Source organism: Schistocerca piceifrons, chromosome 1 (genome assembly GCF_021461385.2).
Source record: "Schistocerca piceifrons isolate TAMUIC-IGC-003096 chromosome 1, iqSchPice1.1, whole genome shotgun sequence".
In the NCBI taxonomy this organism is placed as follows: Eukaryota; Metazoa; Arthropoda; class Insecta; order Orthoptera; family Acrididae; genus Schistocerca; species Schistocerca piceifrons.
Window position 1 is genome coordinate 1,039,362,544 of NC_060138.1, and position 25,608 is coordinate 1,039,388,151.

Below are 25,608 nucleotides of genomic sequence, written 5' to 3' on the forward strand. Positions count from 1 at the left end.
ACTACAACAATGTCCAAGTCTGAGCGGCAATTATGTAGAGAAGCAGATGGAAGGTGTAGCTAACTATTGCAAATAAAACATTTTTTATTTTGACAGTGGTTTTCGTTTCGAGACCACTCGGACATTACTTTCCAAAAAATCTTCGTAGAAACAATTTCTCCTCTACATCAACTAGTAATGTCTCGTGTTACGTACACAAAGAAATTGTGAAATTGCCGTTGAGTTTGTTTTCCCAGTTCATTTCGGTGTTTTACATCAAGCTCCAGATTCCAACACAAGAAAATACAGGGTGAGTCAGAAGTCCTTGGACACCTTCATAAGTTGGAAGATTAAAGGGAAAATTGAAATGTGATGATGGGAACATAGGTTTGATGTAGGGCTACAACCTCTGGAGTGAATGCCATTCATGGCCGCCATCTAGAAATCCACAATTTTGGATTTAAGTCTTTTTTTTTTAATAAGAAGGGGGGTGTATGACACATCAAATAACACTCGCTAGAAACTCTGAAATTGAATGGTGTAGTTTGTTTTCGTCTGTCTTGTACAGTTTAGAGGTTATTAATGTTCAAAGTTAGGAAATTACCTTCATACCGACTGCTACAGAAGATGTTCTACGTGTTGTCCATCCTGAGACATGGGTCGGTATCAAGGTAACTTTGAACATTAATAACATCTAAACTGTACAAGATAGACAAAAACAAATTACACCACTCAATTCCAGGGCTCAAGCGAGTGTTATTTGATGTGTCATACACCCCCCATCCCATTTTAAAAAAATGACTTGAATCCAAAATGGCGGATTTCAAGATAGCGACCAAAAGCTGCGGCCCCACATCAAACCTATGTTCCCATCATGATATTTCAATTTTCTCTTTAATCTTCCAACTTATGAAGGTGTCCAAGGACTTTTGACTCGCCCTGTATATTAGAGGGCAACGGCCTTGCCTCAGTGGATACACCGGTTCCCGTGAGATTTTTCGGGGTTCACTCAGCCTCGTGATGCCAATTGAGGAGCTACTCGACCGAATAGTAGCGGCTTCGGTCAACAATACCATCATAACGGCCGGGAGAGAGATGTGCTAACCCTACGCCTCTCCTATCCACATCCTCCATTGAGGATGACATGGCGGTCGGATGGTCCCGGTAGGCCACTCGTGGCCTGAAGACGGAGTGTGTGTGTGTGTGTGTGTGTGTGTGTGTATTAGAAATTAATATGTAGATGTAGCCTATGTAATGTAACATCTTACTATATTCCAGTGTTTGTCCAATATTCTCAAGAGATTATATATTACAAATTCTGAAAAATTAAGGAAGAATAGGGTGAAACCAGAAACAAAAACAATACAGAAGGAAAAAAATGCTATTCCACTTGATTAACTCATTTTATTTCTGCTAACTGTTGCACAAAGTACTTTACATATTCGTTTACATGTATACATGTCAAAAATATTATTAATTGTTCGTAAATTTTCGAAAGTTTCTTAAAGCGGGAAAGCAGGCGCGTTTGGTGTATCACAGGATCGTCGCACAATTGTTGACAATAAGGACTGAGCGAGAGTTGTAAATTAGAAAGATAGACCCCATTACCGATAAGTGCTGAGCACAAAAATATGGAAGTGGCCGTGGGAGTTGTAGCAGGTTTCAGACAGCGTGCGGGAGGACTGAGAAGGTGTAAAGGAAACTGGAAAATGGTTGCTTACGTAAATTTTACACGAGTGGCGAGAGTAGAGAAGAGGGGGGGGGGGGGGGGGGAGGGGTGAAGATTAGCAGGGAGGAAAGTTGCAAGTGGAAGGGGTGCGAGTTGCGGGCGCGATTGGAATAGAGTGGTGGGGCAGGGAGTGGCGGGCCTACTTGCCCAGTAGGATCTTGCGGGAGGCGCCGAAGTTCTGTCCCGCCTGAGTGGCGCCGCGGTTGGAGCCGGCCTGCAGGCCGATCACCGACTCGCCGGCGCGCAGCTGTTCCTCCGTCCACTCGCGGCGGTTCTCCTCCGCGGGGCGTGGTCCCAGCCAGGGGCCCGGCCACTCGGGGTGCTTGTAAGCCTGCACAGCAAACCACACACCCCGTTTAAAGAAGCGGCAACTGCATTGAACGCTGCCAAGATGGCGTATAGAAGGCGGTGGAGACGCCGTTCAAAACAGACAGTATATAAGACTATTGAAGATGTTGAAATGTCAACGACCGCCGCCGACAAAAAGAAGAATACAGTTAAATCTGTAGCAGCACACTCATTGCTAGATGGACCTTCTGTGTTTTGTGGTTGCAAATTGAATTTCAGCATTGATTTGAATGACACATTTTCTCATGGTAATGGCTGGTTAACAATAGCAATTGTACGTGGTGGAAGTGGTGTCCCAAACGTGTCTGGATTGGAAAGTTATTGATTGAGGTGACACATTGATCTGTAGCGTAGCCCTGGCAATCGAGGTTAGGGTAGGTATTTTTTTTTTTTTTTGGCAGGGGGGGGGGTCAGGGGGGGGCGCAGCCCCCCCCTGCAGCGCATAGAGTCTGCCCGAGCACGTGGCCGCTCCACGCCGGGTTGCGCAATCGGCGGCGCTTGGCAGCGAGCACGGCCCTTAAAATTACTAGGCCGTGCGGTCGAGTTTGCCTATGTATTTTAACATGGGCCGAAACGAATTTTTAAGCTATAAGCACAGCGAACTGAACAGCTTTGATTTACAAGGGTCGTTCAATAAGTAATGCCCCACATTTTTTTTTTTCTCAGAACATACACTACTGGCCATTAAAATTGCTGCACCAAGGAGAAATGCAGATGATAAACGGGTATTCATACTACAACTGACATGTGATTACATTTTCACGCAATTTGGGTGCATAGATCCTGAGAAATCAGTACCCTGAACAACCACCTCTGGCCGTAATAACGGCCTTCATACGCCTAGGTATTAAGTCAAATAGAGCTTCGATGGCGTGTACAGGTACAGCTGCCCATGCAGCTTCAACACGATACCACTCATCAAGAGTAGTGACTGGCGTATTGTGACGAGCCAGTTGCTCGGCCACCATTGACCAGACGTTTTCAACTGGTGAGAGATCTGGAGAATGTGCTGGCCAGGGCAGCAGCCGAACATTTTCTGTATCCAGAAAGGCCCATACAGACATTATCCTGCTGAAACGTCGGGTTTCGCAGGGATCGAATGAAGGGTAGAGCCACGGGCCGTAATATATCTGAAATGTAACGTCCACTGTTCAAAGTGCCGTCAATGCGAACAAGAGGTGACCGAGACGTGTAACCAATGGCACTCCATTCTATCACGCCGGGTGATACGCCAGAATGGCGATGACGAATACACGCTTCCAATGTGCGTTCACCGCTATGTCGCCAAACACGGATGCGACCATAATGATGCTGTAAAGAGAACCTGGATTCATCCGCAAAAATGACGTTTTGCCATTCGTGCACCTAGGTTCGTCGTTGAGTACACCATCGCAGGCGCTCCTGTCTGTGATGCAGCGTCAAGGGTAACCGCAGCCATGGTCTCAGAGCTGATAGTACATGATGCTGCAAACGTCGTCGAACTGTTCGTGCAGATGGTTGTCGTCTTGCAAACGTCCCCATTTGTTGGCTCAGGGATCGAGACGTGGCTGCACGATCCGTTACAGCCATGCGGATAAGATGCCTGTCATCTCGATTGCTAGTTATACGAGGCCGTTGGGATCCAGCACGGCGTTCCGTATTACCCTCCTGAACCCACCGATTCCATATTCTGCTAACAGTCATTGGATCTCGACCAATGTCGCAATACGATAAACCGCAATCGCGATAGGCTACAATCCGACCTTTATCAAAGTCGGAAACGTGATGGTACACATTTCTCCTCCTTACACGAGGCATCACAACAACGTTTCACCAGGCAACGCCGGTCAACTGCTGTTTGTGTATGAGAAATCGGTTGGAAACTTTCCTCATGTCAGCACGTTGTAGGTGTCGCCACCGGCGCCAACCTTGTGTGAATGCTCTGAAAAGCTAATCATTTGCATATCACAGCATCTTCTTCCTGTCGGTTAAATTTCGCGTCTGTAGCATGTCGTCTTCGTGGTGTAGCAGTTTTAATGGCCAGTAGTGTATTTATTGTTAACAGTAAGAATTTGGTGACAATATACATCAAGATGTCTTGTCCATGCGCTATTTTTCTACTAGTATCCATCACGTTCTATGGCCGTGCGCCAACGTTGTGGAAGAGCATGTATTCCTCTGCTGGTAAAAGCTCTTGTCCTGTACGCATAGCCATGTTTTCACTGCGTGACTGAATCTCTTGTCATCTTCAAAGTGTCTTCCCCGTAGAGAATCGGTCGGCACGTATAATGGCATGCGTACGATTCAGCATGTCTGGAACAGTGGCTGTAACAGGACGTCCCGAGTGTGTCTCATCATGGAGCTCCATTCCTGCATTTCCTGAGGCTAGAACTTTCTTTACCCATCGCCCAACTGTGCTCCTATCAACTGCAGCATGCCATACACTGCACACGAACGTTTGTGGATGTTCACTACGGTTTCTTTTTCTGCACACAAGAATTTAATAACAGCACGCTGCTTGTAACGTAAGTCGTATGTAGACGCCATTGTGACGCTGTACTACGGCTGTGCCAGAGCGGTTCGATACTTCACCGGCGCACAGAACAAGCATCAGATGTGAAGCACACACAAGGACGTTTGTCTATGTATATTAATGGCTTTTAAAAAATGTGGGGCATTACTTATTGAACGACCCTCATACATTGACAGGTAACACAAGGAGTATCAAAAAGAATCATCAGATTTAAGAAAGATTATAACTGCTATGTTATTTGAGATATGTGCGTGAATAACGTACTGTTGGAAAGAGAAAACTCTCGAGTTTTACATGGTTCCCGGTAGATAGCAACAGTGTGCGCCCACTTCAGTTCTTGTAAAGATGGTGTCGGGACAACAGAAAGCGTTTCGCGTTCTACGTTTTGTGCAGTGCGGATCAGTTCAGCGTGAACTTTCGTACGAGGTATGGTGCGGATCCTCCGGAACAATTTCGAGAAAGAGGTTATTTGTGTAAAAGCAAATCGCTGGGCCCTTCCGAGTGTCTGACACAGACGTCGAACGCACTCCATAGTTTCACAAGGAGTCCGCAGAAATCCGACAGCTTTCTGTAGAACGTTCGTCTCTGAAATGTTTGTCATTCTTCGAAAATTTTGTGTGGAAAATGGTATACTAAAAACACACTAAGATGGATCCTAAACTAAATTTTCCAGACCGTCTCTTCTACGCTCCGTTACTGGCGTCTGGGATTACAGTGTTTATTTGAAAGCTACTGACACTGTCGAGAGACGATGCATCTACGTAAAGTGTTTGTGCGGTATACTTAATGATAATATTGTTTCCGGCTGTAATTGCTGAACGCTAACACCTGAAAGTTATTTAATTATTTACTTTACCAATAACGCCACTTGCTTCACTCTGGTCACGGTGTTGTCCCTCTATGGTATTGTAGCTCTTTGTTTCCAAGAGATAAAGAGAAGCTATTTTGTTAGTTAAATGCTATAAATTGGACAAAAGCTGCTCCGAGTTTGCAGCAATGAGAAATCAGTCGAGTTTATGAACTGGTGCTTAACATCATGTGTATGGTACCTATGATGGATATTTCTATATGTTCGTCCCATGGACAATTGTTAGGCAAGTCGTGTCCCTATACAAGGATATGTGAAAAAATTATGTACGACATGGAATTATCGTACATGTAATACAGTCAGGTGAAATCCTTTTCGACATCTTATGTATCAATTGTTAGAAAATTACAACTTTTTTAGCAACCATTGTGATGTTCATTTATATACGTGGCGGACACTTGTATAATTGAAGAATGCAAGTATTTCGCAACATGGCCTGAGAAGAGACTCACCGTTCTGCCAATGGCGAAAATAGTCGTGGTGACAGCCACGATGTTCTTCTTATCCCACAGGTCGACCGTCTGGAAGAGATCCACGTCTGGTACGCCGTACTTCACGCACGCCTTGTGGAATCTGGAGCAAAAAGAGACACTTTCTTAAACATCAGTATGTATATGTAACACCTGAACGTAATTGTGTAGAAAACATCGCAGCAATGCAGAGAACTTGAAAAAGTAAAATAGCTGATCTCTAACCCAAACAGTAAAATCTACTGTAGGTTGCTGTTATATGAACTCTTGCAACCAAGTAAAGTACAAACCATCTGGGTAAAACCTAACAGTTTAGAAATTACACTGGCTCACAAAAAGGTGCAGTCCCTAGAAGGGAAAGAGGCAGCAAAAAAACTTCACAGGCTGAGAGTGTTTGTGATGATATCTCAGTGGTTACAAAACCGAGATAAATTTTCAAGGAATTTTACAGTATGAGTCCACTTATGAGTACGGCTTTACACTCCGTCCGGCCTCGACGCTTGCACTAATTCGGCTGGCAAGCATGTAATAAAGTAGCTTTATTCTCCCCTGAGCCAAGCTGGCCCACAACTGTTATTAAGTGGTCGTAAATATCCTTGATGCTGGGCCCTGGGACAGAGTTCACGTGCTAGAAGGTCCCACACATGTTCCATCGGCGATAAATCTAGGAATCTTGTTGGCCACTAGAGTACCTCAACATCACACAGACAGTTCATAGACACAAGTGCTATTTGTGGACGAGCATGCTCCTGTTGTAGAATGGCAACACGGTACTGTCGCATGAGAGATGCACGATGTCCGTGATGTATCGTTGTAGCGTCACTATTAGCCCGTGACCCGAAGTCTTCCCCTATGGCTGCTCACACCGTGACAACAGGTGTAACGCCACTGTGCATCTCTAAAACACAGGGAGAACGGGATCTTTCCCCGCCATATTGGCCGAAGAATGTCATTCAGGGTAGTGCAGAACCGCGATTCATCGCTAAACACAGTGTGATGTCATTCATTAGCGTTCCACGCTTTCCGCTCACGGCACCACTCCAAACGCAGACGTTAGTTTTGTGTTGTGAAAGGCAACGCACGCATGGGTCGGTAATTTCCTAGTCCGTCTGCTGCTAGTCTCCGACCAACAGTGTGGAATGATACAGAATGTTGCAGGAAGTCAATCACTTTTTGGATGGTACGCGCAACTGTAAAATGGTTACGCTGTACGAGGTCTCTTCAAAAAATTTGAGCTTTGGCCACAAAATTTTTCTACGCTTACCTTTTACTTATTGTGCATGGTCTCCGTCGAAATGTCCGCCCCGATAGCTGAGTGGTGCCGGCACGGTAGCTCAGCGTGTTCGGTCAGAGGGTTTAGCTACCCTCTGTAATAAAAAAAACTGAGTGAACGGATCAACGAACAACCCGAAATGGTGTCATCGGACGTCCGCCACGAACAAATTCAACGAACAATGTAGAACAAAACGAGATTTAAAAAAAAAAAAAAAGTGGTCAGCGTGACGGATTGCCGTCCTATGGGACCGAGGTTCGGTTCCCGGCTGAGTCGGAGATTTTGTGTTGTGTTGTCTTCATCGTCATTTTATCCCCATCCGCCGCGCAGGTCGCCCAATGTGCCGTGGAATGTAATAAGACCTGCACCAAGGCGGCCGGACCTGCCCCGCAAGGGGCCTCCCGGCCATTGACGCCAAACGCTCATTTCCATTTTTCTTTGAAATACTCTCCGCCACAACTGATTCACTGCTCCCAGCGCCGTTTCCACTTCCGCAAGCAATCTCAGTACGCCTCTTGCTGGATCGTGCGAAGTGCCTGCGAATTTCCTTTCATTTCGTTCAAATGGCTCTAAGCACTATGGGACTTAACATCTGAGGTCATCAGTCCACTAGACTTAGAACTACGTAAACCTAACCTAAGGACGTCACACACATCCATGCCCGAGACACAATTCGAACCTGCGACCGTAGCAGCCACGTGGTTCCGGACTAAAGCGCGTAGAACCGCTCGGCCAGCGCGGCCGGCTTTTATCACGTCTATCGGTCCAAATCTTAGTCCTTTCAACGGGGTTTTCAACTGTTGAAATACAGGTAAGTCCGGAGGGGCCAGGTCTGGAGAGTACGGAGGATAAGGCAACACAATGATTTCGTTTTTTGTGCAATAGTCACGCACCAACTGCGATGATGTGCGGGTACATTATCGTGATGCAAGAGCCGTGAATTATCTCGCCACACTTCAGGCCGTTACACATTTTGTCTCAGGCGTCGCAACACGTCCCGATAGTACCATCGATTAACAGTTTGTCCCTGTGGCACAAATTCATGGCGAACTAATCCTTCAAAGTCAAAGAAAACCATCAGCATGGCTTTGACATTTGACTTGACCTGACAAGCTTTTTTTGGTCTTGGAGAACTTTTCCAGACACTGCGATTCATTTGCAGAACACTTAGAAGTTGCAACAGGTCTAACAAAGAGACTGCTTACACTACGCTTGTCCGCCCTATTCTGGAGTACTGGTGTGCGGTGTAGGATCCGCATCAGGTGGGACTGACGGATGACATCGAAAAAGTACAAAGAAGGGCAGCTCCTTTTGTATTATCGCGAAATATGGGAGATAGTGTCACAGACATGATAACGTGAATTGGAGTGGCAATCATTAAAACAGAGGCGTTTTTCGTTGCGACGGGATCGTCTCATGAAATTTCAATCACGAGTTTTCTCCTCCGAAAAAATTCTGTTGGCACCCACCAACATAGGGAGAAATGATCATCACGATAAAATAAGAGAAATCAGGGCTCATACGGAAAAATTTAAGTGCTCGTTTTGCCCGCGTGGCGTTCGAGAGTGAAAGGGTACAGAGACAGCATGAAGGTTGTTCATTGAACACTCAGCCAGGCACTTTATTGTGAATAGCAGAGTAATCACGTAGATGTAGATGTAGATTGTGAAGACTGAACCTTGGTCTCGACATCATAACCATATAGCTACGTCCTCATCACCAGTTATGATTCTCTTAACGAACATCTCGTTCTCATTTGCGCGATCCAAAAGCTCTTCACAAACTGCGAGGCGAAGGTCTTTCTAGTCTTGAGCCGTGGGACGAACTCGGCGGCAACAACACATTCAAAGATGCTGTGTCAGGACTTCATGACACGATTCAACTGAAATATTACATTCTTTTGCAATCTCTCGGACAGCAGTCTCCGACTGGCATGCACAATTTCGTTGACGTTCTTGACACGAACGTCGTCAGTAGACGTCGAATGCCATCCTGAACGAGGGTCGTTTTCAACTTCCGTCTGACCTTTTTTTTAACCGTGTGAACCATTCGCAACACCGAGCACAGCTTAAGCGCTCATCATTGTAGGCTTCCTTTGTCATTTTGTATGTCTCTGTTACGGTTTTCCTGAGTTTCACGCAAAATTTAATGCAGACGCATTGCTCCTCTACTTCTGGTATCCCGAAATTCGCAAACTGTGCGACACAACGTTCTACTCGATACAGCACTGAACAATAACTAACAGACATATAACAATGAAACTTCCGGCAGTTACACATTAAACACAGGCGTGTGCAGGAATGCCATTCGCATTTCGCTCCAACACAATATTGGTGCGAAATTACGAATGTTCCGGAATTTTTTGAACAGACCTCGTACTTGGTGCACATTACGGCGATCCTCTCTTGGTTGCCCGGAACCTTGACGACAAGTATGCCTGCCCACACCTTCCCATGGAGTGCAACACATTGTCACATCCGAATGCCCCACAAGTATGGATACTGCAGGATTTGACGAGCCGACGAATCGGAGACCCACAAAGAGGCTCCCTTCAAACTCGAATCAGGTGCTGACAACGTTGCCCTGCGCAAGTACACGACGTCTTCATGTCCTTCACAGTTATCACTCAATATCTGAAACTGTTCACGCCCCTCATTTACCATACCAGGCCTGGTAAGAGCTCTGAATATGAACAACACTAATGCACGTTGGAAATCTTCATGAAATAACACACCAATCAGCCAAAATACATCATCGCGAACCCAGTAGCGCGTTGGTCTACATTCTGGATGCATTACAATTGCAATTCGTTGTGAAGTCCTCGGTACATACCGGGAGACAAATACCTCGAACGCCCCCGAACAGTTCATACCGCTTCTTCTAGCTTACTAAGAAGGTGTCACTCTTGTTAACAAAAGGGGTAAAATAGTACTTGAATTCAATTACAGAGCAATATCGACAAAACCCCGTATATTGCGGGATCCTAGAGCGTAATATAAGCTCAAAAGTATGATGAAAAGAAGTTTCTCTAAAAAAAAAAAAAAAAAAAAAAAAAAAAAAAAAAAAAAAAAAGGCGGTTGTCATCTTCCTTCATTTCCTAAACACGTTCGCATCGTCGTCAACTACACAAGGTATGATATCACGCAGTATCTTCCTGTGCAGCTAAGACGATAACAGCATTGCCAGCAAAAGGCAAGGTTCTTGTCCGAGCTTTGTCCAACAAACAGTTTCAATCTGCCAGGAAGTTTCAGGTAGTAAAGGTCACTGCAAGAAGACAAAGGGGCACTTTAATACAAAAGTAGAGTAAAGGATCTTCAGTGGTCTTCAGTGGTAAAGTCTGAGTATACACTCCTGGAAATGGAAAAAAGAACACATTGACACCGGTGTGTCAGACCCACCATACTTGCTCCGGACACTGCGAGAAGGCTGTACAAGCAATGATCACACGCACGGCACAGCGGACACACCAGGAACCGCGGTGTTGGCCGTCGAATGGCGCTAGCTGCGCAGCATTTGTGCACCGCCGCCGTCAGTGTCAGCCAGTTTGCCGTGGCATACGGAGCTCCATCGCAGTCTTTAACACTGGTAGCATGCCGCGACAGCGTGGACGTGAACCGTATGTGCAGTTGACGGACTTTGAGCGAGGGCGTATAGTGGGCATGCGGGAGGCCGGGTGGACGTACCGCCGAATTGCTCAACACGTGGGGCGTGAGGTCTCCACAGTACATCGATGTTGTCGCCAGTGGTCGGCGGAAGGTGCACGTGCCCGTCGACCTGGGACCGGACCGCAGCGACGCACGGATGCACGCCAAGACCGTAGGATCCTGCGCAGTGCCGTAGGGGACCGCACCGCCACTTCCCAGCAAATTAGGGACACTGTTGCTCCTGGGGTATCGGCGAGGACCATTCGCAACCGTCTCCATGAAGCTGGGCTATGGTCCCGCACACCGTTAGGCCGTCTTCCGCTCACGCCCCAACATCGTGCAGCCCGCCTCCAGTGGTGTCGCGACAGGCGTGAATGGAGGGCCGAATGGAGACGTGTCGTCTTCAGCGATGAGAGTCGCTTCTGCCTTGGTGCCAATGATGGTCGTATGCGTGTTTCGCGCCGTGCAGGTGAGCGCCACAATCAGGACTGCATACGACCGAGGCACACAGGGCCAACACCCGGCATCATGGTGTGGGGAGCGATCTCCTACACTGGCCGTACACCACTGGTGATCGTCGAGGGGACACTGAATAGTGCACGGTACATCCAAACCGTCATCGAACCCATCGTTCTACCATTCCTAGATCGGCAAGGGAACTTGCTGTTCCAACAGGACAATGCACGTCCGCATGTATCCCGTGCCACCCAACGTGCTCTAGAAGGTGTAAGTCAACTACCCTGGCCAGCAAGATCTCCGGATCTGTCCCCCTTTGAGCATGTTTGGGACTGGATGAAGCGTCGTCTCACGCGGTCTGCACGTCCAGCACGAACGCTGGTCCAACTGAGGCGCCAGGTGGAAATGGCATGGCAAGCCGTTCCACAGGACTACATCCAGCATCTGTACGATCGTCTCCATGGGAGAATAGCAGCCTGCATTGCTGCGAAAGGTGGATATACACTGTACTAGTGCCGACATTGTGCATGCTCTGTTGCCTGTATCTATGTGCCTGTGGTTCTGTCAGTGTGATCATGTGATGTATCTGACCCCAGGAATGTGTCAATAAAGTTTCCCCTTCCTGGGACAATGAATTCACGGTGTTCTTATTTCAATTTCCAGGAGTGTATGACCCCAGAGACGACATGACACATACCTTAGCAGAATTTGCCTACATAAAGAACAAAATGCTCGTCTGTAACACGTTTTTCCAGAAGAAAGCTGGAAAATGATACCTTAAGGAAGTTATAGAATGCTCTATTTGCAAATCGCAACTGAATTGATCGGACAGGACAACGAATATGTGTTCACGTTTTATGTCTGATTTGTGATAATGCTAAATGTTTTGACGGATACAGAATGTTTATCTCGTACAGTCAACTACGGTTTGTTTTTGATTCGCGGGAAGGTAAAATCACCGTTACCAGTCTCGAATGTACACGTTCATCGTCTGACGGCTTGCTACTTTTATCAGAAGACTCGCTACGTTAGTTTACATTTGAGTTACCGTGAAATGATCTCCTAGAAGATTTGTTTTATCTGTCTTCTTCCAACAAATAACATCTAGAGGAAGGCGGTGAAAACAACTATTCCAGGCAGTCAGTCGTTTCATGGCAGACCACGTGTGAAACAATGCAGTATGTGCACATGCAAGCCGCCTGACGAAGAACGTATGAAATCTTTGTTTTTTTTTAGTAAAGTAAATCAAAACTAAATTGTAGCTAGTTGCTTTTTTAAGGGGTTGCTACAAATATTCTGTATCACATAAAAGCTAATGTTGTTCAATAGCGTCATTTTGTGGCAAAACAGCATAGTTTTTGACTGAGTTTCAACAAAATCAATACTAATAGTGCATGAGAAAGCAATGATTACACCTACGACAGACTGCCAAAGACATTGGTGTTACAGTATCAATTACAGCTTGTCAGGGCAGTGAGATAATCATAATTACAAGAGCAGTCAGACAAAGAGATTCCATATCAGCAAAAGCAAAAATGTCCGAACGTCTTCGTTTTGCTGAAGACATTCTATTGGTTGCCTCTAGTGGAGGTTGTTGTTGTTGTTGTGGTCTTCAGTCCTGAGACTGGTTTGATGCAGCTCTCCATGCTACTCTATCCTGTGCAAGCCTCTTCTAGTGGAGGTATACTTCAGCAACTAATGGAAACTACGTTTCATTCGCAAGTTTGTAATCAGTCCTGAAACAATTGGAAAAATAAACACTACAAATTTTGAATGACGTTACAGAACGTAGTAAGAGTACTCTTCAAAAACAAAGGTCATCTGGAAATGATGTTAGTCTTTAGTATTACAGCTATTGATAGTTTTGTGTGGTTAGGGTAGCTGAAGACAACGGCTGAGAGGACAGTAAAAATAATAAACAAGAGAGCAGAAATGGCCTGGAGTGCTTTTAGCTTTCAATTTAGTTTCCAACCAGTAAACCATCGATTCTGTAAAGCAGCGAACTCCCACGTATAATACAGCTGCAAACTTCTCATTGTGTTACAAATCAGTTAATGTGTTAAATCTTTGACCTTAAGCTGGATAGCAGGAATAAGTTTAAAAAGGTTTGAAATTATGAGTATATTGTGGGTAATTTGCTCACCGTTTTAAACAAAAGCTAGTCTTTTACGTATCTCAGCCCTTATGACGTCAACTACGTTTCGTATAATGATATAATCTTGCAGTGTTATATCTGGATACTGTCTGCAAAACGTGTTGTGGATACAATTAGTAGTAAAGAATTCCTTAATTAAATCATGCCTGATGCGTTAGTTTTATTGCATGAACAGAGAAAATGTAGTGAGCGACGAACGTTTTTCCTTTTGCCATTTTGTGGCGGTGTGGTTTCATAAAGATTTGTTGGAAGTCGGTAAGTGCTCTCATTATCAAATGCTGGATGAATATAGTCAGGATAATTTGTGATCAGTGAGCTACGCTGCCTGAAAAGCTTGTGAGGGTGTTGGAGGGTAGGGTCAGCTGAGGAGTAATTGTTAAGAAAAAAATCGATACGTTGCGCCGTTTCCGAGTTATTTAGCATCGAAGTTAACCAATGAGGTTCGTTGCGTGCGCAAATTCAAGCGGCCTAACAGACAGCGTCGCCAGACTTGTACTACGTTTCTTTTCTTCAAATCGAACAAACGTACCGTTTGCTCACTTCCGAAAAAGGCACATTTTAACCGGTTCAAAAAATGGTTCAAATGGCTCTGAGCACTATGCGACTTAACTTCTGAGGTCATCAGTCGCCTAGAGCTTAGAACTAATTAAACCTAACTAACCTAAGGACATCACACACATCCATGCCCGAGGCAGGATTCGAACCTGCAACCGTAGCGGTCACGCGGTTCCAGACTGAAGCGCCTTTAACCGCACGGCCACACCGGCCGGCTTTTAACCGGTAATGAGCATTTTAACAAGTGGTAATTAACGGACTCACATACAGTCAGTCCCACAAGAAAGTGTACGCCATAATTTTAAATGTAACGGCCGCAGCGACATCTCTGGTAGTGGTCTCGAATCTGTAATCAATGCGCTTTTGCACCGTATATAGGTAAACAGTGTGAGAGTTGAATGTTTTGTTTTGGCAGTTGCAGTTTTAAATGAGTGCAAAATATCTGAATCGTCACTTATTTATATTCATATATTTATTAAAAATGCCTTCTGAGGTCTGTTAAGAAGGCTATTTGGTTCGAACTAGGCAAACTGGGTGCTTCAAGAGGACAATTATCCGAAACATCGCTGCCGTCTCTGTGCAGCGTGGAAGCAAGACAATGGGGTGTCTACGATGGATTGGCCTGCAATGTCTCCGGATGAAAATCCTATCGAAAATGTTTGGTCGTACATTAAGATGAAGCTTATTGGAAAGCCAATACATACTTTTAAGCAGCTGTCATATCAAATCAGGACGATATGGAGACCGTCACCGAGGGAATATGCAGAAAATCTCATGAAAAGCATGCCAAAAAGGTGCCAAGCAACAATCGATAATGGTGGCGATTCAATTAACTATTCGGTAATTGTACAATTAGTAGTAGCACGTATTTTCATGTTAACGTGTATTTATAATAGTGCCTTCTATTTCGTGCAGATAAGGGCGTAACTTTCTTGTGGAACTAACTGTATGTCTGTGCATTACCGCATGTTAGCGCGTGCAAGTGTCTGAATTTTCGCGCGCAGCGACCTGTTTGGTTAACGTCAATGATAATTAAACCGAAAACGGCGCAACATATCACTTTTTTTTCACGATTATTTCTCAGCCGAACCTACACGTTTTTCAGACATTTTCTGACCAACCTGTATACACAGCTTCTAACAGTAATACTTGTATTTCTGTGTTAAACCCTTTAACTCAGTATTATACCTCTTAAAGAATAGATTATGACAGCATTTTAAATTTTTTAAAGTCGATCTGTAATTATATGAAATACTGAAAACCAAACAGTTGTTGCTCCTGCAAACTGTTAGAAAGTTAACTTGCGAATGGGACTGTGCACCATGAACCATGCACCGGGTTAGTCGTTTAATAATGCGTTTAAAATCGAAAATTTAGATTTAATAGTTTTGATTTATGGTAAAAACCGTTTGAAATCTCATGGCTGCTGAGCGAGTTGTAGAAAGGTATACGTGGGGGATTGATTACTTTGATTTTCATTATTACTAGGCGAAGTAACAAATTGATCAGTGAACAGATCAAAGTGGAAGACGTGCTTATGAGTGTAATGAAAATGAAATGGAGTTGGGTGGGGACATGTAGTCAGGCGAATGGATAGAGATGTACAAAGGAAGTTGTGTTCTGTATTAAAAGAGAGAAAACGGAGACGATGATCTGATGTGATGGATAGTGGGTAAATGACATTAGGTACCACGCAGGAGCAAGATGGACGCATTTAGTTTGAAGGACGTGATGCACGCACGCATGGACTCGCTCCTCTGCCGAGGAGTTGGTTGACTGTCATGCGACAAATCAAAAAAGGGAATATTCTGTTTAACATGCTGCAATAAAATAGAATTGGAAGAGAAACGAAACTGAATAATTTTTTGACGTCCAGTTAAAAGGGAAGAGGTAACGAAACTGAATAGGTTTTTGACGTCCAGTGACTTCCCCAGCTGATTAAACAAAACAACGCAGGAAGAAAGAAGGAAGGAACTAAAATGACGGACCGCTTGCGCTTGCGCACGTGCTGCTCGCGATAGCTTCGCTACCAGGGAACCAGCCGTCCGGAGGAGGTAACGCAGGCTCTGCCGCACTCAGCCATTCCACCTCCTCTACACGGCTGTCTTCCTAGTAGCCTGCGATGCGCCATGCGCTCTCCGCCGTCTATTTGGTGACTGACTACGCGCAAGCTCTCTGGGCCGGCTGTTTTTTTTTTTTTTTTTCTTCTTGCCCGTTCGCCTGTGCGCCAGTAGCGTATGTTTCTTGGTACCTGCCACTAATCAGTTTCTCTCGATCCACATCTTGAAACGAGGGCGAGCTGCTTTCAGTGTTAACGTATTCTTGCTCTGTATGGATTGCACGATAGTAGTTATTTTTATCTGCTGAGATACGAGGCGTGTTTTTTAAGTAAGTACCATTTTGAAATTAAAAAAAGACGTGCTAAGATATCTCAATAATTTTATTTTTACATGAAAGCCTGTACCTTAATCTAATCACTGACGCCATTACAGTCTGATTCTTCCTTGTTTACGTTGTGCACTGAGTGTTTAAGATGCCCCCCACAACTGTGAGTTCCGCCGACTGTGAAGTACGGGCTGTTATAAGATTCCTTAGTGCTAAAGGCCTGAAAGCGATTGATATTCATCGCGAGATCTGTGCAGTTTACGGAGAAAACATTATGAGTGAGGGAATGGTAAGAAAGTGGGTGACAGCATTTAAAGATGGCCGCACAAATGTGCATGATAAACAACAGAGTGGGCGTCCTTCGGTCGTTAATGAAAGTTTGGTGCAGGAAGTGGACAATAAGGTGAGAGAAAACAGACGCTTTACGATTTCCTCCTTGCGGGATGACTTTCTTAATGTTTCTCGTAGTGTTTTGTATGGCATTGTGACCGAGCACTTGAATTACCGAAAATTGTGCGCACGTTGGGTACCGAAAATGTGGACGGATGTGCACAAAACCAAACGTTTAGACAGTGCATTGACTTCCCTTGAGCGGTACCACAACGACGGTGATGATTTATTAAGTCAAACTGTTACGGGCGATGAAACATGGGTGGCCTACGTCACACCAGAATCAAAGCAACAGTCCATGGAAATTGAGCAAGGGTAGCGTTTTGCTGCAAGACAATGCCCGTCGTGGCGAATCAGACCAAAGATCTCATCACATCTTTTCGATGGGAAACTCTAGATCATCCACCGTACAGCGCCGGTTCCTGCACTTGAAGAAACACCTGGGCGGTCAGCGTCTTCAAGACGATGACGAAGCCAAAACAGTGATGATGCAGTGGTTAACAAGTCAGGCGGCAGACTTCTATGAGGAGGGTATTCAAAAACTAGTACAAAGTTATGACAAGTGCCTCAGTATTGACGGAAATTATGTAGAAAAGTAGATTAAGGTACAGGCTTTCATGTAAAAATAAAAATTATTGAGATATCTTAGCACGTCTTTTCTTAATTTCAAAACGGTACTTACTTAAAAAATACTCCTCGTACTAAAAGGCAAATGTAGTGTGATGTTACTGGAACATATAATTTTTTTAACTGCATTCGTATACTGTTCAGAAGGGAAGTATACAAAATTTAAGAACATCATTTTTGATGACTAAAATGTCGACACTGGCTGAATTTAATGTTTTATTTTTGTTATGTCGGACGGGTATGGGGACCACATACCCATCTTCCGTGGCACATTGTAAGTAGTTACGTCACATGAACAGCCTTCAAGACATGTGTCTCGTTGCATGTTTCATCTTATTAAAAACAAACTGTAGACAACTACACGAACGTCCACAGAATAACCTAGGTTATACAGATGTTTGATACAATAAAAGACGGTTTTTATTTATTTATTTATTGGGCGGCCAGAGTGGCCGAGCAGTTCTAGGCGCTTCAGTCTGAAACCGCGCGACCGCTATGGTCGCAGGTTCAAATCCTGCCTCGGGCATGGATGTGTGTGATGTCCTTAAGTTAGTTAGGTTTAAATAGTTCTAAGTTCTAGGGGAGTGATGACCTCAGATGTCAAGTCCCATAATGCTCAGAGCCATTTGAACCATTTTATTTATTTATTTTGACTGAAGACCATACAGCCAAACGAAAGACTTAGTCATGAAATTCCTGATTTTGTGCGACATATAGGGCACAGAGTTTGTAGGACGAGTACACACAAACACAGACAGAATTTTTTAAACTATTTTCTACGGTAATGGCAACATTGTACCAGAAACAAATTTAAGATACTATATTACAGAATTACAAGTTATGTCCGTCTATACACTGGCAGCTGAGGTATACAGACCAAATGCATTTAAATTTTAAAATTGTTTCAGTCTCCTGGTTCCGACATGGCCTTTCGAGAGATATCGCTTGGTTATCAAGCAAATGCCAGAATTGAAAATTCCCTTCCAAATAATCCCAGTAGGGAACCTCAGTGACCCACTCCCAATTTGACTTGGCTGAGAAGAATCGACAACTCTAAACATGGCGTTCCATTGGAAAACAATGCGTAATCGATTCATTATAACAGTATTAAGTTTAAAGTATGATATTCGCTCTTTTACATATTGGCACTTTTGAAAACTTTATTCTGATATTTTCTTTCGGAAAACCAGGTTATGTATGTTTTCCTGTATATTCAATAGTTCAGTAACTAGATAAAGAGACAAAGAAATACTTTTTTACTCAGAGTGTCTAAGGCTCCGAAAAAAAAGGACCGTGACATCGAACTGACATTCATACTTCACATGTTAAGTAGCAGGACATGAAACCTACCTTCATTCTGAAATCTTTTAACTGATGACATGTAAATCATACGAATTTCTGTTATGAAGTCATGTCGGTAATCTAGTTGCTGTCTCGATTGTCGTTTATTCTTTGTTTCTGCTCCTATGCAGTTACTGTCTTTTACCATGTGCACTTTTGCTTTGCGAAAATAACTTACTCCTTTTTACTAACTTTTTCTCTAGACTGAATGTCTTTCTGTACCCCTACTCTATGGATGGCCGTCGACTGAATTCTGTTTGCCTCTAACTTTTCTCGTATACAGCTAATGTTAAGATCCCATCTAATATGATATCCCTGAACTTTTTATATAATACAGCAGATACTATAAATACCATCTTTGAACTGTAAATGTATTCTCCTTGTTTTTTATTTCAAATGCATAACTCAAATCCATACAACGTAATTGGGAGCGCAAGTCATTGATATTCTTCCATTCAAGTTTATTCTATTGCTTTTTTTAAGGTCTTTCTCGTTGTTTCGAAAAATGGTTCGAATGGCTCTGAGCACTACGGGTCTTAACATATGAGGTCATCAGTCCCCTAGAACTTAGAACTAATTAAACCTATCTAACATAAGGACATCGCACACATCCATGCCCGAGGCAGGATTCGTACCTGCGACCGTAGTGGTCGCGCGGTTCCAGACTGAAGCGCCTAGAACCGCTCGGCCACACCGGCCAGCAGTTGTTTCGAATATAAAACTGAACCTGTTTGCATTATTTTGTCCACATTTCACGATCTTTCGGATTCGACTATGTCTGCGTGAGGGTCTTTACTGTGTGTCTGTGTGAGGGTCTTTACTGTGCCAAACGTGAAGATTTTGCGTGTGTTGCTGTATTATGCTAAGCTGGAGTGGTGACACCTGGGTCCGTCCGGCAAGTTTCCTGTCTGCATGTGAGGCGCCTTACAGCGTGTTGCTTCGCTCCTGACGATCTCAAGGTTACTTACTTCTCTGAAAGCCAGGGCTGTCCGTCGACTAAGGGCAGATAGAATGTTCCTAAAAATTATTTAGCATTTATAATCAACAATTGAACCACAAAATTCATTGATCATCAGGGATTAGGCTAATTCCCTACTCAGTCTTCAAAGGCTATTGTTAGCCATTTCATTTTGGGGCTAACAGTGTTTCTTCTTCCTCTAGGAATGTATCTTCACAACTGTTTCGTCAGTTTTTCTTCTGGCATTCTCCTTACATGCACATTCCACAAGTATCTGTATTTGTATCAAATTCTTATCTAATTCGTTCATCTTTAATACGGACTTGGTTTGTTGAACCTTTTACTCTAGTTAAAAATCTCATTTGAGCTGCCTGTATTTTGCTTTTATCCGTCTTTGTGACCGAGCGAGGTGGCGCAGTGGTTAGACACTGGACTCACATTCGGGAGGACGACGGTTCAATCCCGCGTCCGGCCATCCTGATTTAGGTTTTCCGTGATTTCCCTAAATCACTCCAGGCAAATCCCGGGATGGTCCCTCTGAAAGGGCATGGCTGACTTCCTTCCCCATCCTTCACTAATCCGATGAGACTGATGACCTCGCTGTCTGGTCTCCTTCCCCAAACAACCCAACCCAACCCTCTCTTTGAGAGCCGGCTGTGGTGGCCGAGCGGTTCTAGGCGCTACAGTGAGGAACCGCGCGACCAATACGGTCGCAGGTTCGAATCCTGCCTCGGGCATGGATGTGTGTGATGTCCTTAGTTTAGTTGGGTTTAAGTAGTTCTAAGTTCTAGGGGACTCAGAAGTTAAGTCCATAGGGCTCAGAGCCATTTGAACCTCTCTTTGAGAGAACCCAAGTATCACTCCCGTACAGCACAGGCGTGATAGCCATAGTTTTGTAAAAGTTTGCTTTTGCTTTCTTTTTGGCTCCGACCTTTAATTTTCTGTTATTGATAGCAATTTTTGATCTGATTGGCTCAACGCCCTTAAATGCCAATATCTTCGTTTTATTAAATGATATTTCCGTTTTCTGTTCCTTACACACGAGATGTAACTTGTGTATGGAACATTATAACTTCTCTTCACGGTCCGCCCCTGGTAGCTGAGTGGTCAGCGCGGCGGAATGTCTTACCTAAGAGCCCGGGTTCGATTCCCGGCTGGGTCGGAGATTTTCTCCGCTCGGGGACTGGGTGTTATGTTGTCCCTACCATCATCATTTCACTCCCATCGACACGCAAGTCGCCGAAGTGGCGTCAACTCGAAAGACTTGCACCACGCGGCATTTCCATTTACCGTCAATACAAGAAACTGATCGCCTGGAAAAAGGCATGTGTTATGGTTCCATATTGTGACATAAATAACCCAGCATTGTTTCCATCTTCTTAGAATGTCGTCAGTGTATATATTGCCTGACAACCTGTTTCACAGGCATCACATCTGAAATTTTTGCAGCTGTTGGAATCACTATTTTAGTGTGTGTGTGTGTGTGTGCGCGCGCGTGCGTGTGCTTTCCAGAACCTTTATGTTGTGTTACTCTAGTATGGTGCATAGTATTTGCCTATTCACACGAGTGAAGGCTTTTACGTGATCTAACCGCCTTATCGTAGCCGTAGCACTGTCCGTGCTGCGGGCGAGTTTGTGTGCTCTGATGAAGCTGAGAGCTATACCGTCGGCAGTGCAGCTACCGGTAGGTCTAACCCAGCCAGATAGGTCTCTGCAGAGGAGCCAGGCAATGTGTGCCTCTCAAAGACCCATCTTCGGTATCTCTGTTCCCTATCTACTCCTTATTTTCCTCCCTTCCCGTTTTGGGGAGACTTCGGCAGCAGTGGCAGGGATGCAGACTGTCGGTATAGCGGTGTCGGCTTGGACGCAGGCTACCCTTGAAGGACTGAGGAAGTAATCCCTTACACCAGGGTTTGGCAGGCTCTGTAGGCATAGAGAAGTCAATCGCCCTAGGGGATAAATCCTAGAAGACAAATGAAGCAGTGAAGTGGCAACTCAACGACTGGGCTAACCCTGCCGCAGCGCTTGTAACGCGGCCTGGGCACAATGAACCGCTGGCAGTCTTCAAAGAAAAATAAATCCGGCCGAAAATCGTTGATCGCTCACATAACTGCTGTTGTAGCATGCCTCCGCAGTATCCTTCCTTTCAAAAGTGCTGGTCCTGTAAGTTTCACTGGAGAAATTCTGTGGAGTTTGGAATGTAGGAGATGAGGCACTGCCGGAAGTAAAGCTGTGAGGACGGGCCGTGAGTCGTGTTTGGATAGCTCCGTCGGTAGAGCGCTTACCAGCGAAAGGCAAAGGTCCCAGGTTCGAGTCTCGATCCGGTACAGTTTCAACTGCTACTGTAGTTGACGAATTATACGTATGTACTTTAAAGTATCTTCCAGCATTTACACTTCGTAATTCTCACTGCTGAAAACAATACATTTTATTGAGAATTGTTATAGCACGATAAAATATTAAGCAAGTCTCGTTTAGTTGAATTATTCCAACAAAACTGGTGACATCAACAGCACATTTATACATAGATCACTTTTTCCATGAGGAGATTAGTGAATTAATAAATTGTATTGTGAAACTTTCTCTAGTTATGAGATCTCAGTGTACACTCAGATTCAGAAAAAAATACCTTGAACGACTGTAGATAGAACGTTCATATTCACAGAACATGTACATTAGTACGTTCTGCATAAATGATCAGCATGTCAGTCACCTCTGTTCAGCATGTTTCCCGTTGCCTAGTAGTCACTAGGTCCGCCAAGGGCCCTGTTAACTTGTTCCATAGGTGATGGCATCGACGCGTGTGAGGCGCAAATGGCGTCCTGTGGTATAGCCATCCATGCTGCACTCCAAAGTTTATTAGTGGTCGGTGGTATTGGGTCACAGCGCTGCACCCGTCGTTTCCACCATATCCCACACATTTTCGAATGGCGACAAGTCTGGTGATCTGACGGGCCTGAGAAAAAGGCTGACATTCTGAGACACTAAGAAGGCACGTGTTCGTACAGCAACATGTGGTCGTGCATTGTCTTACTGAAAATGGCGTCTGGGGTACTGCAGAGAAAGGGTATGGCTACGGGTCGCAGGATGTCATACACGTAGGTCACACTGGTCACAGTGCCCTGGACACGCACCAACTATGATCTGTGGTTGTACCCAATAGCACCCCACACCATAAGGCCTTGAGTTGGCACTGTATGTCCTGTGCGAATGCACTCACTGTGATGCCGCTCCCCCTGTCTGTGGCAAACCAAAATGCAGGCATCGTTTTCAAACAAACAGACCTTGAGTCGTCCGAAAACAATATCTGTTGCCATTCCTGTCTCCAGTGACGTCGTTTCATACATCATTTTCGTAGCTGGAGAAGTCGACGACGAGCACGTAATCTGTGCCGTAATAACCGGCAACGGATTGTCACCGCTAATAGTGTACGATGTGTTGCACTGTTCCACTGTTGCGCCAGAGCCGAGGAGGACGCAGATCTGTTAAGCAGTGCCATTCGGATGACGTTTAGATCTTCTCGGAAGGGGGCGGGGGGAAGGGTGATCCGGTTGGAGTGACTGATCCATTTTCTTGTGTTCTACGGCCTTCCGTGAACCATTCTGCATGCCCTCGTTGCACAGCCGAAGTACTTCGTCTCACACGAGCAACAATTTCATTGATAGATAAATCATATTCTCTCAAGCCAATAATGTGCCCTCTTTCAAACTCGCTGATCTGACGGTACGGTTCGCGCATACGTCTTGAGGCATCCTGCACAGTTGCTCAAGTCAGACTGATCCATTACCTTTGGTTTAAAGCGACAACGAGAACCGCACGCACATTTTGTCCGTACGTGGTGTTGCGCCGCGATATCGATGTTGGCAACCCGCGAGCCGATATGGTTCAATTGTTAATCATTTCTGCAGAACATACATGTTCTGGGAGTATGAACGTCTTATCTCTAGTCGTTTAAGGTCTTTAGTTTTTTCAGAAAATGGTTCAAATGGCTCTGAGCACTATGGGACTTAACATCGGAGGTCATCAGTCCCCTACTTAAACCTAGCTAACCTAAGGACACCACACACATCCATGCCCAGTATTCGAACCTGGGACCGTAGAGGCGCGGTTCCAGACTGAAGCGCCTCGAACCGCTCGGCCACACGGCCGGCTTTGTTTTTTTTTATACATGAGTGTATAACTGCCCAAAATATTTGCTTATGCTGCTAATTGTATACGGGCGGCAATAAACGCGGAGGTAAGAAATATAGGTAGGAAGAATGAATCATTAAATTTGTAGGTAAAGTAAAGCCATATGGTATGACTGGCGGGAGACCTCGAATTACAGGTTCAGCCGCCTGAACTGGAATGCTATCTTCTAACCTTTGCACTCGTAGACACGTTTCCTTGGCGAAGGGTCAGTGTTGTGTGTTGTCTAAGTGTTACTGTTAAGGAAAGTCGACCGCAAGGGATGCGTGTCTGGTCCGGTCTCATGTGCGTGCTGGATGATGCCGAGAAAAGGAGAGAGTGAATCCCTTTGCCATACAAGCCTACTACTCTCGACCAGCACCAGGGGGGCTGTCGAGCTTAACGGCCCCTTCCGACGGACACATCGCCACCAATAGCGTCGCATGCCCTCACTTCACGTGACATTGCGGAGAAGTTTGTAATTTAATACAGGATACTGAACCAAAGAATGGTGATGAGGCACTTTACGCCACCACCCCTGCTGCGTTCTCTGCCATGAAGGCCAAGGGGAGATGGACAAACGCATGCAGTGTACCGATCCAAATACTGACAGCGCCCGACGGTGCTGTACTACGGTGATCTGACGGGGAACGGTGTACCCACCACGACAGGGCCGTTGGCAATTTCTATGTAATTTGGGGTATACAGCGTGTGAAATCTAGTACACAGAGTTGCCATCTCCGGTAGCAACAGCGGATCTGATTCAGAACTCTGCATCGAGCAGACCTTAGCGTGGATGACCGTTACGGACGGCTACGTAATTCCACGCTGACACAAATCTATGCCACAGTTCGTCAATCGCCGTAACTGGCGAGTGGTGGAGAGCCAGTCTCTCGGCAACACGTGGCCAGATGTTTTCAGTGGGTGATAAAACAGGGGAAAGTGCTGGCCAGGACAACAATCGACCACTCTGTGTATCGAAGTATGGCAGGACAAGCATGAGCAACATGAGGTCTTGCGTTATCTTGCTGAAAGATAACATCAAAACTATTGCGTTGGTGCATAGCTTCGTAAAGTTTTTGTTTTGTATGTTGGTACTCCGGTTGTTATGGACTTATTTGTCGAGTGCCATGTGGAGGAATAGGGATATTTCCAATATATTCTTCAGTTTGAATTTAATAGATGGGTGACAGCTGTGGAAGCAGCCAGAAGCATTTGCGCCATGTGTGTGGTTAATGCCACTGGACAGGACACGACAAGCAAATGGTTTTCTTATTTTAAGGAGGATCGTTTTGGCATGGCTCTCCACATTTTGTCATGTCTCCCCACGTTCAGGAAGACCTTCGGGATTTGATGCAGATCGTTTAAACGCATTAATCCACAATGATCCACGTCAGTGTACTAGAGACTGGCAAATGTCATGAATTATGATCATTTCGCCATTGTGCGACATTTTCATGCAATGGGGAAGGTTCAAAATTCGGGCATGTGGGTGCCGCATGCTCTAAAGCCAAAATCACAAAAATCAGCGTGTGGTCATATGTGCATTATCTGCTTGTGACAATACCGAACATACCCATTCCGCATCGTTACTGGTGACGAGAAATTGTGTCTTTATGCTAACATAAGGAAAAGGAGTAGCTTTGAGAGATGAAATAGTGAAGGTAGCAGAGGCTCAAGTAGATAAAAAGACGAGGGCTAATAGAAATCCTTGGGTAAAAGAAGAAATACTGAATTTAATTGACAAAAGG

General features: G+C 44.9%; 1 protein-coding gene across 1 annotated transcript in view; it reads right to left on the reverse strand.

The window, feature by feature from the left end:
- Positions 1 to 1,363: 1,363 nt before the first annotated feature.
- Positions 1,364 to 25,608, reverse strand: part of LOC124725368 (muscle-specific protein 20-like) — a 178,907-nt gene continuing 154,662 nt past the window's right edge. Inside the window, exons 3-4 of the mRNA XM_047248457.1 lie at positions 5,889 to 6,009; positions 1,364 to 2,039 (exon numbers count right to left, since the gene is read on the reverse strand). Coding sequence (XP_047104413.1) covers positions 1,848 to 2,039; positions 5,889 to 6,009 — 313 coding nt within the window. The 3' untranslated portion in view covers positions 1,364 to 1,847. The remainder of the gene's footprint in view (positions 2,040 to 5,888; positions 6,010 to 25,608) is intronic.